General features: G+C 36.2%; 1 protein-coding gene across 3 annotated transcripts in view; it reads right to left on the reverse strand.

Moving 5' to 3' along the window:
* Tmem161b (transmembrane protein 161B) overlaps positions 1 to 10,028 on the reverse strand; it is a 58,397-nt gene extending 48,369 nt beyond the window's left edge. For 2 of the 3 annotated variants that reach the window (XM_048331098.1, XM_048331095.1), the window contains exon 1: positions 9,872 to 10,025. Coding sequence is in view for 1 of the 3 variants with exons in the window: in XM_048331093.1 (XP_048187050.1) it covers positions 9,872 to 9,874 (3 nt within the window). In the remaining 2 variants the exon portion in view is untranslated. Of the gene's footprint in view, positions 1 to 9,871 lie in introns of all 3 variants that reach the window. The other variant, XM_048331093.1, reaches the window with a different exon arrangement.
* Positions 10,029 to 20,400: the final 10,372 nt, after the last annotated feature.

Consider the following 20,400-nt stretch of genomic DNA (forward strand, 5'->3'; position numbering starts at 1 on the left):
GTACAGTAAGAATGACTGATCTCCTTTTGAAAGCTGGCAAGAATATGGGTGAAAGACTTTAACTAATTTATAGTGACATATAAACTAGCAAATAAATCAGACATTCAAGTTCAGTAAATATTCCATTCAATTCTCTTAATGATACACTGTAAGTAAAATTAAACATGGGCTGTCTGATGATTGATGATATGGCACAAAAAGCAGCTAAAATTTCAGCCTCTGCTAAAAAATACTCCATCTACAATGCATCTCATGAGTGTAAAATACTCTCAACCCCAAACACTTCTGGATAAGTATGTTTAGTTTGGCTATTTTTTTAAAAAGACTTTCAACTGCTGAAACTACTTTCAAACTGATATATTCTTTTCAAATAAAACCGAAGTAAAAGATGTTAGGTACTAGTGGCTCATGCCTACAATCAGCTGCTTAGGAGGCTAAGATCCAAAGATCAACCTGAGTAAGAAAAACTGTGAGACTCTTATTTTCAATTAACTAGCAAAAAAGCCAAAGTAGAACTGTGGCCCAAGTAGTAGTATTAATCTTGACTACAAAATCTTAGGGACAACACCCAGGGTCAGAGTTCAAGCCCCAGAACTGTCACCAAAAACAAAACAAAAACAAAAAAAAACCTCAACAACCCTAAATAAAAATTACTCTCTTGTGATGTAAATATCATTGATTTGGCTACAAACCTGTCTACAGTAGATCTTGGAACTAATCCACATTTAAGTTCAAGGTGAAAAGACATAACTCATTTCTTTATCCAGTGTTGGTTTTATCTAACTCTTAGTATTAACCACCTCTCACCTTCACCTAAATAAATTGTGATAAGTGGTGAATGGCAGAGGTTAATTCCCAGTGGTACAGGAACAATCCAAGTTAAGAGAGTTGATTATATCTAAAAAGGAGGTCTGGGGAAATCTGGTTCATAAGGTGACACCTGAACTAGTTTGACAAGGTTAAAGAAATATCCCACTATCACAGTGGGAAGGAAAGATAAATAAATATCATAATCCAAAAACATTGAGACATTCTACATGGCTACATTTTATTATGAATTGCACACCAACCAAAGGCTTTTCCCTAAGTTTGTGGAAATAGGAAGCCAAATCAAATAAATTTTGGAAGAATAGTTGACATTAATCTAAGAAAAAGAAACATGGTGGAGTATATGTAGCTCACTGGTAAAGTACAAAAGTACATGGCAAACAGGCACAAGGTCCTGGGTTCAGTCCTCAACACTAAAAAAAAAAAAAAAAAAGTGATAAAAGTAACTGAAAAGACATTCTTGTGTAGTGCACACATACAATATATGCACACATACACAGCACAAACTCAAGGTAACCAATGTTCTCACTTTAAGGATAAAGAATAGAATAAACCGAACATAGGTAACAAGTACTTTATGATGTTCTGTAAATGGAATCACAAATAAGTACAGAGATTTACTTAATTTGAAAACCGAAGTCTTCATAAGTTATATGCAATTGGTCAAGAAAAACGTATCGAGTACGTGTGTGTGTGTGTGTGTGTGTGTGTGCCTACTTTTGAATATTTATTTTATTGAGACAAGATTTCACTGTAGCCTTGGATGGCCTCAAACTCATCTCCTGGCTCAGCCTCCTGAGTGATGACAGAATTACAAGAAAGCACAAAAATAACCAGTTCTAGCAAATAAAGTTGTTTGGGAAAACTCAAAGTTCTCACATCATCTCCTAAGAATAAGAGTAAGTTCAAAAGTTACAACTCTAAAAGAAAGGTAAAGGCAGCTAATATTTAAGAGGTTTGACCTTAAAAAGAACATAGGAATTAAATGAATGCTTACAAAGCAACTACAAGTCTGCATGACTTGGCAGGTAGGTACTACATCAAAGATATGAGTGATCTGGAGTTAAGATTTTGAATAGGAAAGTACAAGATAATAAGTTTGGGAGATATCTTTGGGGTCTAACCACACCAAGGTCAGGAGAAAAATGCCATAAAATAAAAACTAGGATTACCAATGTACTCAGTGTGTCTGAAACAATACAAGTGGATGCTGGACAGACTTGTTTTAAAAATGGTTACTTTAATAGTTTCTTTAACAGGACTGAGGATCGTTTAAAATCCAAAAGAGAAATTTTTATATTTACCAGCAATAGTGGTTGAAAAAAAAAAAAACACATGAAGAGGCAAGAAGTTTCTTCCAAACTAACTCTATTATCCCAGGGTTGATTATATAGGCTATTCTTGCCTTTATCCGTTTTATGACATAGCATTAGCCCTTAGAGACCTAGTAAACCAGACTGTTAAAAAATGAAACAGAAATTTAAAAGGAGGTGTGTGCTATCATGCATTTCAGCTTACAGAATTGAGCTAAGGGAATAAATGGCCTACTGATATGCAATACTGACTTATCATTTTGCTGACGTATTGATATATAAGAAATGGCTGGTACTGAACTATTTTGTCCTATAAAATAGTAACTTATTACATAAATATATATGTATACATACATACATATACATACACACATACATAAATATATGTATATATATATATAATGGAATCAACAGCTATGATTTGAGTTCAGGCAGATGGATTATGAAGCACAGTTGTTCAAAGAATTAGTATGCTACAGGTTCTGTTGAGAAGTTAAGCACCAGTGGGAGGCAGTAAGATCAACAGAGAGACTGAGGATAAATGTGGTCATGGTAGTTTATTTGTATGTATGAAAATAGGAAGGAAATGTGTTGGGATTATTTTAGAAAGGGAGGAAGGAGAAGGGATAAAGGAGAATGGTAAAGCTAGTGAGTTTGATCAATTTACAGTATATAAACATATAGAAATGTCACCATGAAATCCTCCCATAAATGATCGAAAGAACAAAATGTTTTAATTTTTTCAGAGTAAAATGTACAGTCATGACATTTTTGCTATTTTCTAATTTAGAAAAATAATAAAATTGGGTGAAAAATACACATCTTCCATAAAATGCCTAAACATACCAAATAGTTCTTGAGTAGAATTATGATTATAGTAGAATGCACGAGCCAAACAAAAGAGTAGCTCAAAAAATGTCCTACTCAGAAGAGCAGCTGCAGACTTTCTAGTGAAGATGACAAGATATAGTCATTTATCAGAATTTGATTAAATTTAAAGAGAACACACTTTCCTCAAAGGTGATAAGGGAAATAGAAGACTATCCACAGAGCAAGATATAATTCATAAACCATTTTAAGATAATGGTGTTGAAATTAATAGTTGTTTGCTTTAAAAGATAATTTCTCAGTTACAGTGGGCTAAACAAATTATGCAGCATCTCATATAGAGCAATACTATAGTCATTAAAATGTTGATGAAAATAAATCATTTTAAAAGATGTTAGGTAACAAGTTGCTTCATGCATAAATGTTTTGGCACAGTACTAAAAGATTCAAAGGAAGAATGTAACCTAAGTTCTCTTACTTTTCCTTGACAATATAGAAAACCCTGCAGATCTATATTCAGAGAAGCTATTAGCTATTAAACAGAAACAATGAATCAAAGTTATTTGACCTTACAAATCAACTTGGTTAAAACAATTTCAGCTTGGTTTTCAATATTTACTTCTTTTCTAAAACCTTTCTTGACTTTCCAGTTTCCATTAAAACAAAACAACAACAACAATAAACGTATACTAGCAAACTAGCCACCATCATTCCCAACTATGATCACTAACTTAAGGATCTCTCCTGCAATTAAATCATATTCACTCATCTTTTCAACTTTCCAGAAAAGTGACATGGCAGGTTTCCGATGTTGAAATATTTCCCTTATAATAATAAAAAGATAAATCATAAAAATTTCCATTTTTCATTACATTCAGAAGTATACACTGAATTTTAGCATGAAGGAAAACAATCTAAAAGCAAAAGACAAAGTATGTTATCGACATATATCAAAAAACAAGGTTTGCCTTTATGAGATAATTCCAATTTAATTCAACAGATATGTCACAAATATTTTCAAAAAACTAAAAATTAAATTTATAAATATAAATTAAGCTTAACTCAAAATTTAATGTCAGATATAAAAGTCAAAAAAATTTAATCTGTACCTATTATGTTACCATTTAAGTAAATGTACTCATTGAGAATATTTTAATGTATTAAATAATTAAACACTATGGGAATAAAAGTTGTCACCAACTAGCTACATAAAAATTAGAAAAGCTCTAATTCTCATTTTTCTTATCAACAAAATGATAAAAGTTGATAAATGATCTCTAAAATCTCAAGCAGATTTGTCTGTAACTGTATTATTTTAAATAAATACACAATAAACCACTGGCACACAGACTAACATTTCTGCATCACTATAAAAGCCTGTGATACATAATTATTGCTAGTTGCAATGAATATTCCATTCCTTACAAAGATTACATGGAGGGGCTGGGGATATATATGGCCTAGTGGCTAGAGTGCTTGCCTCCTATACATGAAGCCCTGGGGTTCGATTCCCCAGCACCACATATACAGAAAACGGCCAGAAGTGGCGCTGTGGCTCAAGTGGCAGAGTGCTAGCCTTGAGCAAAAAGAAGCCAGAGACAGGTCTCAGGCCCTGAGTCCAAGCCCCAGGACTGGCCAAAAACAAACAAACAAACAAAGATTACATGGAATAGTACTCATAAGAAAATATACTATTTATATATAATATTTGCTCTGAGAGGAAGTTAGAGCACCAAATTAGTGTAAAGTAGTAGACTTGGCCTTCTACCCAGCATTCTCATTTCAATTAGTAGTTGTAGAATTTCTTTCAGCAAAGACTTACGAATGCCATGAGTACTATAATTTTACTTTGTTTTGCTTTAAAGTCTACCTGAATACTTGCGTCAATTATCCCTTTTTAAATATTCATTATTTATAATCTAAGCTGGTTTTTGTTTTAGTGGCTATCAAGAGAAAGAGGGGGCTGGGGATATGGCCTAGTGGCAAGAGTGCCTGCCTCGGATACGAGGCCCTGGGTTCGATTCCCCAGCACCACATATACAGAAAACGGCCAGAAGCGGCGCTGTGGCTCAAGTGGCAGAGTGCTAGCCTTGAGCGGGAAGAAGCCAGGGACAGTGCTCAGGCCCTGAGTCCAAGGCCCAGGACTGGCCAAAAAAAAGAGAAAGAGGGGCTGGGAATATAGCTCAGTGGAGGAGATCATGCCTAACATATATAAAGTCCCGGATTTGATAAGGTTTGTGTGTGTAGGGGGTGGGGGTGGCTGCTGATTATTTGAGGGTGTGGTAGTGTACACCTAAAATCTAGGCAGGTGTAGACCCTGCTACATAGTGAGACCTTGTCCCCATAAACCTAAGAATTTAACACAGTTTGTAATCAATCATTTATAACCATCATAAAAAAATGACCGAAGTCCTCTGGAATGATAAAAATCATTAAACCTTCAAGAAATGAAGTTCTAATTCTGGTGGGGAAAAAAATCTGCCAGTACTTTTTCTTTTGAAAAGAAAAAACTGTAACTTGTTTTCCTAGGTATTATATTAGGACAAACAGTAGCAAGGACCAAATAAAAAAATAATAAAAATTAGCTAAGCTGTCTGTAAAGGGTAGACATAGTCAACTACACAAAGAAGTAACTAACTAAAGGTAATAGTTTTAAATGTTTCTCTTCATCATGGAGATAAAAGTATAAAACTCATTTTTAAAGGAAAATAAGGCTGGGGATGTAACTCAGTGCTAAAGTACTTGTCTAACATGTAGACTCAGTTACCCTGACTAAAAAAACAACCAAATAAATAAAAACCACTCTACCCTTACAGTGTCAAGGATTTACAACAATAACTGTTGACAAGTTTACAAACATGTATGTATAAAATAAAGCTAAACAGTTTACTGAAGTTATTTCTTCATATGCCATTCCACCGGTGGAAAGAAGTCTCCTCTTTCTTTCCAGTGTGTCCATTTACATTAATCTCATCTCTTCATAATCCAAACTCTCTACTTCCAAGAACTTACTCTATTAGTATCATCTTGGGCTTCTATTTGTCCCTGTGATATCTGAGAAAGAAAATAAGGTAATAATTGGTGAGTATTAAGAAGTTAACATGCAGTTGGGAGCTGATGGCTCACGCCTGTAAGCCTAGCTACTCAGAAGGCTGAGATCTGAGGATGGAGGTTCAAAGCCAGCCCAAGCAGGAGAGACCACGAGACCCTTATCTCCAATTAACCACCAGAAAACTGGAAGTGGTGCTGTGGCTTCTGTGGTAGAGCTGAAGAGCTCAGCGCCCAGGCCCAGAGTTCAAGCCCGACTACTAACAGAAAAACCCAACCAACCAACCAAACAAAACTAAACTAAAATACCAGAAGTTAACATGGCATGGAGCCTTTGAAAATTGCGCTAACAATAAAATTTTCAAGGGAATGTGTCTGGTAAACACATAGGAGGAAAAGCCAGGTTCTCTATAAGATTATATAATTTACAATTCAGAAGGAAACGAAATTATAGTTGCAAGAGATAGGAAAATGATTGAGCTTTGAATACTGAACAAAATTCTCAAAATTCAATCCCCTTCCAAATGGAAACTTTCAAACATAAATGATAACAAGACTGGCAAAAGAGCAAAGTAGCCAAGGTGACCGGGTTAGAAAGTCAAATTTTATCACCAGGAACTGTGTAATTTGACAGGTTAAATTTGTTGTGCCTCTATTTCTGTCTGTAAAGTAGATATTTTAAAAATCTAGGGGCTGGGAATATGGCTTAGTGGTAGAGTGCTTGCCTGGAATGCATGAAGCCCTGCGTTCGATTCCTCAGTACCACATAAAGAAAAAACCAGAAATGGCAATATGGCTCAAGTGGTAGAGTGTTAGCCTCGAGCAAAAAGAAGCCAAAGACAGTGCTCAGGTCCTGAGTTCAAGCCCTAGGACTGGCAAAAATTAATTAATGAATTAATTAAAAAATAAATCTACACAAGATTTAATTATTTCAAAAGGATTTAAATGAATTTTTTTTTTTTTTTTTTGGCCAGTCCTGGGGCTTGGACTCAGGGCCTGAGCACTGTCCCTGGCTTCTTTTTGCTCAAGGCTAGCACTCTGCCACTTGAGTCACAGTGCCACTTCTGGCCATTTTCTGTATATGTGGTGCTGGGGAATCAAACCCAGGGCTTCATGTATATGAAGCAGGCACTCTTGTCACTAGGCCATTGCCCCAGCCCCGATTTAAATGAATTTTTATAAGTTTTTTTAAAACAACTATTAGTTATTGAAGTAAAATTCAGTTTTACTCTTCTGTAGTGCTTCTACTTGCCCTTAAAAATTTGTTCTCCTAACCCTTCTTTGTGAATTCCTTCTTGAATTCCACAAATAGTGAATATCTTTCCTTTCCTTTGTACCTGCAATTTACATTCAACCAGTTGTACATCAACAACATCCACAAACTAATGTATTCAGAATCACAGAAATGTAAAGTCAAACTATGAGCATCACCCACTTATAATTCAAGCAGACATTCTGTGCCATGTACTTATTTAATCATCAATCATTTTTAGAAAGTTATGTACAAAAACACATCTTGATTAAAGATTTTATACGACAGTCAGACTATTATCAATTAATTAATATTAATTTCCCAAACTTTAGTATCAAAATTTGAAATTGCTTTGTTTTCCTAAATTTTATTAATGCTTCAAATGCAAGAGATTAGTAGCCTAATGACAAGTGAATATAGCAAGATTTCAGAAAAGTCAATATACAAAATTAGTAACTTTTCCATATCCCAACAACGAAGAACTTGAAATTTTAGGTAGGGATGTAGTTTAGGTGAACACTTGCCTGCCATGTTCTAGGTTCTGGGTTATATATGCAGCACCACAAAACTGCTACTAAAACACCACTTTTATATCAACATTAAAAAAATCCAAAGTTTATAAGGGACCATGTAGCTGAGTGGTAGATTACTCTGGGTTTGATCCCCAAAACTACAAAACAAACTAATAACAACTAAACACCACAAAACTTGAGCCAGGGCATGGTGGTACAGAGGTGTGAGGATCACAGTAGGTCAGCCCTAGGCAAAACTATGAGACCCTGTATGAAAAATAATGAATAGCAAGTGTCAGGCTTTGAGTTCAAACTCCAGTACTACCAAAAAACAAAAAGCAAAAATTGGTGGTGGGTAGAAAACAATGCTGACAAATTTTCTAAGAAGCAAAAGACCCAGAATAGCAAATAATAAAGAAAAACAAAGGTGGAGGCCTGATATTAATGAACTTCAATGCTTAAATGGCAGTACAAGGATCTTAAAATATATACATTTAACATAAAAAGTTGCTTCTTTAAAAAATTGAAGGAAAAAATCAATGAAAACTGTAAGATACTACTATACAAGTATCAGAATGGCCAAAATCTTGAACAGATAATACCAAATGCCAACAATGCTGAGCAATACAAATTCCCATTCACTCCAAATGAAAAGTAAAAATAGTATAGCCACTTTGAAAGATAATGTGGCAGCTCTTATAATTATACTCTTACCATGTGTTTAGGCAATTGTACTCTTTGATATTCTCCCTTTTATAAAATTACACATTGAGTCTTTCCAGTTCTATTCTTCCCTTTGCCTAGTTTCACAATTAAGGGTGGTGGGGGTTGGAGTTGAGGAATATAAACCATATCATCCATCAACAAATTATTCATATATTTGAAATTCATATATAAATACAGTGCTGAGAGACATGTTATACGGATGGTATAATGTACCAGTAACTGTAATTTTGAAGGTCTTTGATTTTACACTCAGGTAAGTTGCTAAATCATTCAAAAGACAAGGTTGACAATACTGAGGCTAGAACTCGAGATCAAAGCTCCTTCACATGTGAGTTTAAAATCTTCCATGTAGTGAAGTACCTGACAATGCTCTGAAACTTACTAAAACCCAGCAATCTTGGCGGAAAGAAAGGTTTAAAAAAAAATCCAGAAGATGACTTAATGAAAAGAATAAGCTTTTTCCCATGGAACTTAGGTGAGAGAAGCAGCGGTCCCCCCCAAGCCTATAACCTCGGAATTCCTATCCTTTCTTTCCTAAATGGCTTGTGGACCTACGGCTCCCCAAGGATAAATGCAACTAAATTCTTAGTTACCAATTTTTTTTTAGGATTCTCTTTCCTAGGGTCCTGAATTGCCTTCGGCCTAAAAACAATACAGAAAGCTTCCTTAACAACTCTCCAATTGGATGGCCTCAAAATAAAGCATTCAACCTATATTCCCCAATATCAAGTTCTCTCTAGCCTTACTTGCCCTGCACTTTGAGACGCTTGTAAATCGGAAGTTCAGAACATTCTCCCTTTGGCAGTAGTTCCCACTCTCAAACCTTGGCAATTTCCCTTTTGATTAAGCCCGGCTCTTACTAAAATCTGACACCTTTTCCGATTCTGAAGTAGGGAAATTTGGAGGATAATCTGACTTCGTCGTTGAAATGGCAAGTGTGGCTGGCTCTTGTCTAAGAAGAGAACCCATTGTGTTTTCAAAAGGTACTTCATAAGATCTTAAATTCTTGACCTCATTCCAGCTGCTGAGAAAGGGCAGCAGGATCAAGATGGGTCGGGCAAGGTCAATTCTATTCACCTGGAGCCGCAGGCCACATAGTGAAAGGGCCTGGAGCAGGCAAGCTGCCCATTCAGGGTACCCCAGAAAGACTCGCCCGACCGCAGCCTCCGCCCCGTGGGCCTGGGTCCAGCCACCGCAGCCCCTCCGCCCTCGAGCCCTCAGAACAGGTGAGGTCCGGCTCGGCGGCTCCCCGCAGCCACCTCCATTCAGAGCAGAGCACTGGACCCGCTTTTTACAGGACTGCCCACCAACCCCGGCCTTTCCCTCCCTACAGTTGTCACACCGGTCCTCGCTGAAGGACTCACCATGGCGCCGAGGGCAGGTCGTGGACTCGACACTCTAGAGTCGCCAGGACCGCCCCGGATCTCCCCTCCCAATGCTGCAGAGGGAAGCTCTGGAAACCGCCGCCAGGGAGAAGGTCTTCCGGCTCTACCGGAAGTTCTCCCCGCGCGGGACAGGAAGTCCCTCCTCCTCCAGAATGCCGACGACCCCGCGCCACGCAGAGATGAGGCGACGCAGGACGTCCTCTAAAGCCACTTCCGCGGGTGCTCGCTTAGGGGCTGGGGGCGGTGCTGACCTTGAGACGGAGGCGCAGGCGCAAGCGCGGTGCCGGCAGGTGGGCGGGTAGGCGGGGCGTGCTTGGGCGCGTGAGGGGACTCGGAGGTAAGTAGGCTCGTTTCTGCCCGCCCAAGCATCGCCCCTGAGGTGATGGAAGCTAGAATTAGTTGGGGTGGGAGGTGACCCCAGGCACAGTGATTTGATGAGGGTAGAGACCGAGATTATGAGCCGTGTTTATGCGGAGTCGTCGCAGTAGTGTCACACAAGTTCTCCCTTTTGGTTTTCCTGACTGGGACGTTGCTTGGGTCTCCACACATCTCCACTCATTCCCGGTAACATTTTACTTGTGCGCTTCCCTGACTTCCAGATCTTCCCTTCTTGTCAGTGGAGTCTTCCACTGTTCACAGAGACTACCCTAAGCCAAAAGGAGCATCTTTACCAAGAACCGAGTAACCAGGAAGAAAATTCTTCCCGTTTAACACATTCCAATATGGACTAGTTTGTTTTGACTAAAAGAAAAAAAAAAGATACCAAGTGGAGAGAAGAAAAATTCCATTTGTTTATCCCTCCTCCCCCCCCCCACCCCAATTCTCTACCATCAATTCTTTCTGCCCTTTAATTTTGTTATAATGAAACAGCTCTGGAGGCAGGCTTGAAATGGACATGGAGCACTTTAAACCCAGAGGGTTTAAATTGATCTCATAACGTAGGGATGTTTATGTTGTGGATACCGTAGTTTTGTTCATGAGATCACTTGTCATGTTTTGTTATGCAGTTGCAAGAGAGAGAAGCTAAGAAGCTTCTGAATGATCAAGCAAGATGGTCATGGATGTCAATTTTAACCTTCCTTGTCAGTACCCAGAAGGAATTGATACTAAGTTATAAATGTCCCTAAAATCCTAGAAATCAGAATTCTGTGTTACTCAAAAGAAGTAGGCATTAGGCAGTTGTTTGTGTTAGAAAAGGATCCAAAGACAAGACGGTGGCATATTGGTTTTTGCTTTAAATTGGGAGGAGGGGGGATAAATAGTATGACAATTTGAGAAGATACAGGAATCATAGCGACAGAAACAGTTGGAAGTGAAGTGAAGTGAAGCTGTGGAATAGTTTTGTAAGAACAGATCCTGTTGAGATCAATACAGAACCGTTCTCCCTGTGGTTTCTGTTTTGGCTATTCTGGGACAAGGTTGTAAATGGGCAAACCTCAGAGCAACTGCAGATAGTTTTAAGTGTGGTAGAGAGAATCGGTGTTACAGAGATCTTTGACCCAAGAAAATGAGTACCAGGAGACATGAGCAAGAAAAATTAGTATAATTTGTAACATTAAAACTTGAAAACAACTCTCTGCCCTGCAGAAAATACATGATAAATCTCATTAACAATGTTGACTAAAATGGGAATTCACAAAGAAATATTACAGTAGAATTCCACTTGTGTAAAGAACTCTGCAAAGTAAGCCATACCTAAAAGGTAAAAACCCAAGTATATAGATTCATAACTTAGCAACAAAACAGGACCCACAAAATTCAAGATAATTTTTTTCTAGCTAAAGAGGAAAGATGGATTAAGGAAGAGAATACAAAAACATTAAGCATATGATTATACAGGTTGGTTTAACTGCACAGTCCAGGTTTACCTATCATTGACCTACTTCCTGTTATAACTAACTTCATTCTTGCTCACAAAATTATCTGTTTATTCTTTTTAAAGAAATGTTTTCCCTCATGCTGATGGATAGCGCTTCATTCCTATATATGCCATAGATAGTTATTATTTAGTAATATAATATTTAATAATATACTATAATATTTAGCCAATGAGAAGTTTAAAAATATATGGAATAGATGCAAACATCATGGTAATGATTGCCTTGTTCATTTAGCGACCTAAATCGCATGATGTATGCCCAGCATTGTGTTTTACTGTTTACAGATATATCATCTTTGTAGGAAAATTTTTAGGTAGGTATTTTCTCCACTTTTTATGTGAAGAATCTAAGTTTCAAAGAGTGCATATAACTTAGCAAAGTCAGCATATATGGCAAAGTATGTAAAATATATTGTATATGATTAAAAAGAAATCAGTTTTTTAATAAAGTAGGCAAATATTAAATGTACTAAACATGCCTTTTTTAGTGTTCTTAATGACGAGTCTTATCTAATACTTCTTATTTTCAAGTAATAAGCATCAGTTTTATCTTGAGGTATTTATAGTAATGTGAGAGGAAAATATTTGCAGACAAAAGAGATCAACAGCCCCTCTATGTAACATTGGTTGCAGGTGTTCACAATCACAAGACATGTTAAATTTTATGCAGAAGTTAGAAAAAATAGGCTTTGAGGTGTAGTTCATAGGTAGATGGTATAAGGTCTTGGGTTCAGTCTCCAGCACAGAAAAAAAGTAGCAAAATATAAGATGTAACATTTTCCCTACTAAATTTGTAGACATCTGCTATCTATTTCACTTCAGAGAAATCATATTTCACATCCCACTTCACTCTGGCTTGAGGTTACAAAGTATGAAGATATTAAAATGAACTAATTTATTAAAAACAAAAAAAATTCTGCATGGGAATGGGAATGACTTAGAATAAAATACACACACTGAGAGACTTGGAGGTGCTTTAGAGTGTTTTATGGAAGAGGTCTAAAACTGGTTCCAAGTATATCCATATCTTAGTCTTAAAAAAAAAGAATATATAGTACCAAGCATAACATACTATCTTCAATACCTGTTGCAATGTGAAAATTAAAGAAGAAAATTCAAACTGCTGGACATCTTTTAGAAATCCTGTTGCTGAAAATATGAGAACATTTTTCTTGACTTTCTCAAGATTTAAAATAGTACCAGGTAACTAACTGGGTTCTCAGCAACAAGGAGAGATTGCAAAGCTAATTGAAAGTGACAGAAACCTTGAGAAAATGCAGTAAAGTACCAAGAATAATGATAAGAAACAACATGGCAACTGAAGGATAGTGTTAAGCAACTTGAAGCCCCCAAATGAGGTGAAGCTTACAAAAACTGCTAAGAGTTGGCAAATAATTGACCTTTTAAAATTCTATTCAGAGCCAGGTGATCAAAAAACCCACTTTCAGTCTCTATTATAATTTTAAGAGCTAAGAGAAAAAAAGCACAGGTCCCAAACTCTTGTTTTGCATCATTCTTTACAAGAAAACTTGAGGAATAATTTGACACAGTAAAAGAACATGCTTGTGGTGTCAGAATTAAACCTAGATTTAATTCTTTTTCTATACCATCAAACAAAATGTATGGAAGGCCATTGTTTTGAATTGAGCTTCTGTACTAATTCCCAAACACCAGACCAAAATGAAGCCATTCATGTAAAAGTTCTGCATCAACAAACTGAAACTAAGTTGTTAATTAACCTCCAAGAAATTACATATGAAACTGTAACCCCTTTGTACATCACTTTGACAATAAATAATTATTCAGAAAAATAAATAAAATATTAAAAAAAGAAATTGGAAAAGAGAAGACAGCCAAAATCCAAAAATAGACTAGTTTAAGTCCCTATGATAAGGAAGCCATCTGTGCTTTAAAACTATTGGGAAATTACTTTGTACTGACTAGAGTTTCTTGTTCCTAGTTTCTACTTTTTTCAGCCTTTTCCTTCCTATAAAGCCTGTCTCCTGAGTATTTATAGAAAGAGATGTTATCATGAGCTCAGGTCCTTCTTAGGCTACATAGAGAGCTCCAGGCCAGCCTAGGCTGCATACCGAGATCTCCCAACAAAACAAGCAATAAATAAATCAATGAAGAAATTATGGCTGGGTCCCTTTCCATAGCACACAGAGAACTGAGGAAGGGAGAATAGAGTCAGGGTCCAAGATTTTGCTTGCAATTCCTTTGGTATCTGTTCAGAGTCAGCTGCTGACCCATGTCTGTCTTGTACTGCTATTCTCTGTTTTCATGTACCTATGAACGACAGAGAATAATACACATCTTCTCCAAAGAATTTGACTTCTTAATATATTAAAGAATATTAAGGTTCTTGTATTAAAATAAAACATGAATGAAAATCTCTCCAAAATAAGAAAAAAAGTGGGCATTTGTGATACATTTATCTACTGCCTGCTCCTAAATAAAGCAACAATTCAGCTATTAAAAACGGAAAAAGAGATGATACTAGTGTTAGTGCTGCAGCCTCTACAGTTCTATCTTCTGCTCTCATCTACTGGGAACCTTTAGACAATTTCTTTAGCACCACATGTTTCACCTTGTTCATCTATGAAGTGGGTATAATAATACTACTATGATTTATAAAGCTTTTGAAAATATAAAGTGCAACGTATGTATTAACTATTATAAATCTAAGAACACACTACAGTTTAATTAACCTATACATTATTGGAAATACACAAAACAAAATAAAGTTGACCTTTGTGTCAAAAAATGTAGAATTAGATATTACTCAATTCTAGAATCATTAATAAAAAAGCCTAAGGTTTTAGTTCAACACAAAACTTGTATTTATGATGATAGCAGTTTTATATAATGAGAAGCACAGTAGGCTTTATAAAAGTGTAGCAGACACTGGATAATAATTTTTAAAAATGTACTTGTTTATATATTTACTGTACTTTGTAGAGTGTACGCCTATGGAAATTTGCTGCAATTTGGCTTTTGGAAACACTAGTTACATTACTCAAGTCTCCTTTTCCTTATCTCTGGAGATAATTGTCGCCCTCATAGAATTTTTCTGAATAATGGATTTTTTATTTATTTTTTTTTTTGCCAGTCCTGGGCCTTGGACTCAGGGCCAGAGCACTGTCTCTGGCTTCTTTTTGCTCAAGGCTAGCACTCTGCCACTTGACCCACAGTGCCCCTCTGGCCGTTTTATATATATGTGGTGCTGAGGAATTGAACCCAGGGCTTGCCACTAGGCCATATTCCCAGCCCTGAATAATGGAATTAAAACATTTAAAACACTGGATCAGATTTAGAAGTAACTCAGTAAATAGCACTTACTAATATTATGCATCAAATATTGAAAATATTTACAGAAAGAAGTACTATTCCCAAATAGGGCAAGAAAGTCTTTAAACAAATTTTGTTATTATAAAAGTAATGTACACCTCAGGGAGGGAAAGGGTAAGGGGGAGGGGGAAGGGGGGTATGAGGGACAAGGTAACAAACAGTACAAGAAATGTATCCAATGCCTAACGTATGAATCTGTAACCTCTCTGTTCATCCGTTTGATAATAAAAATTTGAAAAAAATGTAATGTACAGAGGGGTTACCATTACCTAAGTCAGGTAAAGAGTACATTTCTGGGACTGGGAATGTGGCTTAGTGGTTGAGTGCTTGCCTAGCATATATAAAGCCCTGGGTTGGATTCCTCAGTACAACATAAACAGAAAAAGCCAGAAGTGGTACTGTGGCTCAAGAGGTAGAGTGCTAGCTTTGAGCAAAAAGAAGCCAGGGACAGTACTCAAGTCCTGAGTCCAGTCCTCAGGACTGGCAAAAAAAGTACATTTCTCTTCGGTCAATATCACCTCCTTCCCACTTTTTCTCCAAGTTTTGGGGAAGGAATTCTTAAGAACACCTAATAGCTCAACTACCTATTATCCACTTTGAGTGATTTGCACTTCGGTTTTGTTTGTTGTTTTTTTTTGTTTTGTTTTTTGATTTGTTTTTTTTGTTGTTGTTGTTTTGCCAGTCCTGGGGCTTGGACTCAGGGTCTGAGCACTGTCGCTGGCTTCTTTTTTTTTTTTTTTTTTCTCAAGGCTAGCACTCTGCCACTTGAGCTGCAGTGCCACTTCTGGCCATTTTCTACATATGTGGTGCTGGGGAATCGAACCCAGGGCTTCATGTATACTAGGCAAGCACTCTTGCCACTAGGCCATATTCCCAGTCCTGATTTGCACTTCGGAACAGCAGCATTGATATTTGAAGGATTATGGGAAATAAAATAGGTCTTAAAAACTGAACATGGTTAAGTGACTATCTTCAGAGTGAGAAGTGAAAATCATAAAACTTGAAACAGTCATAAGCCTCATAAAATGCCATGTATTCAACAGGGACCATATATGATAATGATAACATAACATGGTTATAAACCTTAAGATTTTCTGTTGCCTAATGATGTCATAGATACTGTAATGATCTAACTCCAAACTATTCACTTTTTTGGGGTTATTGTGTTACCAAATCTGTTGTACTGCCAGTTGTTTAACAATAAGACTATGGCAAAATATTTGCTGTGTTAAGCCAAGAGCAGCCTCATAAATGTTTACCACCTCTCTGGAATATATTAAGAGATTAACCTATATGGTCTAGGTTTATGTCAGTACAGCCTATGATGTTTTCAGGACAGAATTGTCTAACAAAGTACTTCTCAGATTATCATCTGCTAACTGATGCATTATTGTGTCCACTTTTTACACTAAGGGACTTCCTCCTCCATTGGCTGGCCTGGAATTGCAATCTTTTTGTCTTAGCCTCCTATGAAACTGGGATAGGCATACAACCAGCTACTAGTCATGCCAGCTACATAGGAGACTGAGGTCTAGAGGATCGTAGATCCAGTCCTGCCTGGGCCAAAAATGTTTCTGAGACCCATCTTACTAGAAAAATCTGTCATCACAGTGAATTGTAGTCCTGCCTATCCTAGGCAAAAATAAGACCCTATCTCAAAAATACCCAAAGTAAGAAGAACTGGAGACATAATCTGAACAAAAGAACACCTAAGTAGCAAGTGTAAGGTCCCAAGTTCAAGCCACAGTGCTGCCTTCCCCCAGACTAAATAGATAAACTTAAGAAGAAAGCAAATGTTCCCTTCTGCTTTTTTAAAAAATATTTGAACCTTATGATTTGTATAGTGCCTACCTACACTGACAAAGGAACATCTTTATTCAGTCTGCTGGTTCAAATGCTAACCTCTTGCATAAATACAGACACACAATATTTTACAAGGTATCTGGGCATTTCTTAGTACATCCAAGTTGTCACATAGAATTAACTGTTACAATTTGGGTTTCACAGGATATAGCAATTAACAGATAATAAAATGAATGGTAGAGGGTAAGAAAAGTCTTGAAGACTTCATGGAAACTTTTTTTCCCCTATGTCTGGCCAGATTCAGGTTTGAACTTTATTCTTGCTAGCCTTGCTCAGCTGGTATTCTGCCAGTTGAGCCAAGCATTCAACTTGCTTTTGTGCTGGTGTGTGTGTGTGTGTGTGTGTGTGTGTGTGTGTGTGTGTGTGTGTGTGTGTGTGTACCAGTACTGAGACTTAACTCTTGCTTAATTTTTTTTATTCATGTCTTGAGCTATGTCTCCACTTTTGGCTTTCTGCTGGTTGATTGGAAAAGAAAGACCCATAGAATTGTCTGCCCAGGCTTGCTTGAAACTGTAATCCTCAAAACTCAGCCTCATGAGCAGCAGGATTATAGATATGAGCCAACAAAAACTGGTGGAAGTATTTAAACTGAGTGGAGTTAGAGAAATACAGGTAGTACAGTTTCTACTTTGACAAAGAATGTCAAGGTATGAAAGAGGCTTCACAGGTTTATTATATATTAGCAGTATGATGAAGCCATGTAGTACCCAAGCCATATCCAGAGATTCCCAAAGAGTATTTCAAGTGATCAGAGAAAGCCTCTGATTAACTAATACTTCCAACTTCTCACTCCCTTGATTTACCAGCACAACTTCTGTGTATATACAGATACCTAAATAACCATATGCATACTCAAGATAAAATAGTTTTACAATATTCCCAAGTAGACACAAAACCAGAGAGACACACCTGGAAACCCCTTCAATATTTACTTGAATGGAACTTAATTCATTCAGCTGAGATTCCCTAACACCTCTAATCACCTGCCACACCATGTTAATCCTAGGCAAGAATCTGAAGTGCAATATAAGAAATACATTGAAAGCATCCATAAGAAACATGTGTTCAACCAGTGTTTGTTTTACCTGCAATAATTTATTGCAGTGTAATTAAATTTTCTTCCTGACAAAGCTACTAGACTATTATAAAATAAAATACAGTAGTTGGTGTGTATTATGGACCAAGATGTATTTTGACTTTTTAAAAATCACTTAAGTAGAGGTAGGGAATAAGAAAAAGGGCTAATCTGTACCTTCAGATAATGACATCATGAAATGATAGTGAACATTTGGATAACAACATCTTCAGTATAGATTCACAGTCTCTTTCTGGGTCTACTTGCATTTCACTTATTAATGAAGATATAAAACCCATATTTAATTTCTATCTGACTCAATGTGGAGAAGGATAGAGTACATTGTAAACATTGGATATCTAGATATTGACTCCAAGTTAAATTCTAAATGGTAATAATTAGTGATAAAATTTTAGGACTCTTACATGAAAAGAATTCAACACAGTAGTGGAAATCTTCAAGTTTTTTCTTCATTTAAATGTCTACAATTTATGGAATTAATACTCCACATAAATGCTCATGTTAGGTTTTAAAAATATGAATAAGATATTTTTCTGGAAATGCAGCTTAAAATCCATTAAGGAAAACAGACTTATAAAGAGATAAAGTGTCTAACATGTTGATTCTAAGATACTATGTTTAGTATGATAAAACAATTATTACATGGGTTAACAATATATGGGGTGATGAGCACTACCAGGAAAGAAATATTTTTAGGAATTAAAGAGAATTTACCACAAGGGAACATGTATATAATGCTTTTCAAACATAAAAGGTACCATATTACGAAGAAGTATTATGTACAATTCATACTATTTGATGCAACAATCTTCTTTTAGTTATCAACTTTAAAAAACAGAGTCTGTAGTTTAATCCTATAATGCTAGCTACTTAGGAAGCACAGATTGGTGGATTAAAATTCAAGGCCAATAAAGAGCAAAAAACAAATAAAAGGGAATTTTGCGTGATCCATCTCAACAAATGGCTGTGTGCAGTGGCACCTACTTTTTTTTATCAGCTACGGGGGAAACAAAAGTTGGAGGACTGCAGCCTAATCCAACCCAACATAAAGTAAAGCCTTACCTTGAAAATAACCCATGCCAAAAGGGCTGGATGCATGGCTCAAGTGTTAGAACATCTGTCTAATAAGGCTCTGAGTTCAGTACACACATGATGTTACATATGGAAATTTTATAAGAGAATTGCTTATTACAGCAAAATAAGCTGAGTGATTGAGATTAGATAGACAGATGTTAGATAAAGATACAGCAATGTTACAAAACATTATGAACACCTATGGACTTTCAAAAAATATCTGTGAAATAAGATATTCATCGAGAAAACTAAAGATCATGACTTTTCACTGCCCTCTTCAGTATTTTGAACTTTTTATGTCATATGTATGAAAATTAAATGCAATTTTAAAATATTCAGCTTACGATTTAAGAACGATAAACATGATATGAAGAACCACTTGCTCTAAGAGAAATCAAGGCTGTTTCATATTTTGAAGTACATATATATGGTTAGAAAATATATAGACTATCTGTATTACAAGAAATATTTTATTCAGTGTTTTATACCATAATAAATTTATATCTGGTTTATATCAAAACAACTAAATCGGTGAATAAGCTCACTTTAGAAATGATTGAAGGAAAATGGGAATGTTTAGCCTGGTTAACTGGTTTCAAGTATCTGAATTCTTGTCATGAGAAAAAGTGACCATGATTCCACAGGATGATCTAAGAAGATGGGTCTAAACCCATTGGCAGGGTCTATATAGGAAGCCATTTCAGTTCAATGTCAAAACACTTAGACTGTCAATTGTTTATAGGCAATTTCACCTCAATGTCAGAAAACACTTTCTAAAAGAACAGAACAAAAAAAAGAGTGAATTTCCAGCCATTTGAAAGATTCATGTATAAATTCTAGTAGGTGGGACATTATAAAAGAGATTTAAGCATGGAATTATGTTTTTGTTGTGATGCCAGGATTGTGAGAAGTCATTTAATCATTGTGGGACTTGATTTTCTGTACAATGGGGAGAAATCTCACTAAATTCCCTTGTGTTCTTTTCAGTTTTATATTGCTTTGAGTCTGAATTGGTGAAATTATATATGGCTATCTTTATATGGCATATACAAATAATCTTTTTCTCACTTAAAGTCTGCTACATGTGAAAATGAATATGTTCAAAAATTGTTTAGAAAAGTGTAAAACATTTTACAAATAAAAATATTACTGTAGCTTAAGGTCATTGGCAATGCAAATTAACACTTGCATCCCTGTTTTTAAAATAAAAACTAGAATTAAAAGTATGTGTGATACAGATGCTAA

Source organism: Perognathus longimembris, chromosome 22 (genome assembly GCF_023159225.1).
Source record: "Perognathus longimembris pacificus isolate PPM17 chromosome 22, ASM2315922v1, whole genome shotgun sequence".
Taxonomy (NCBI): domain Eukaryota; kingdom Metazoa; phylum Chordata; class Mammalia; order Rodentia; family Heteromyidae; genus Perognathus; species Perognathus longimembris.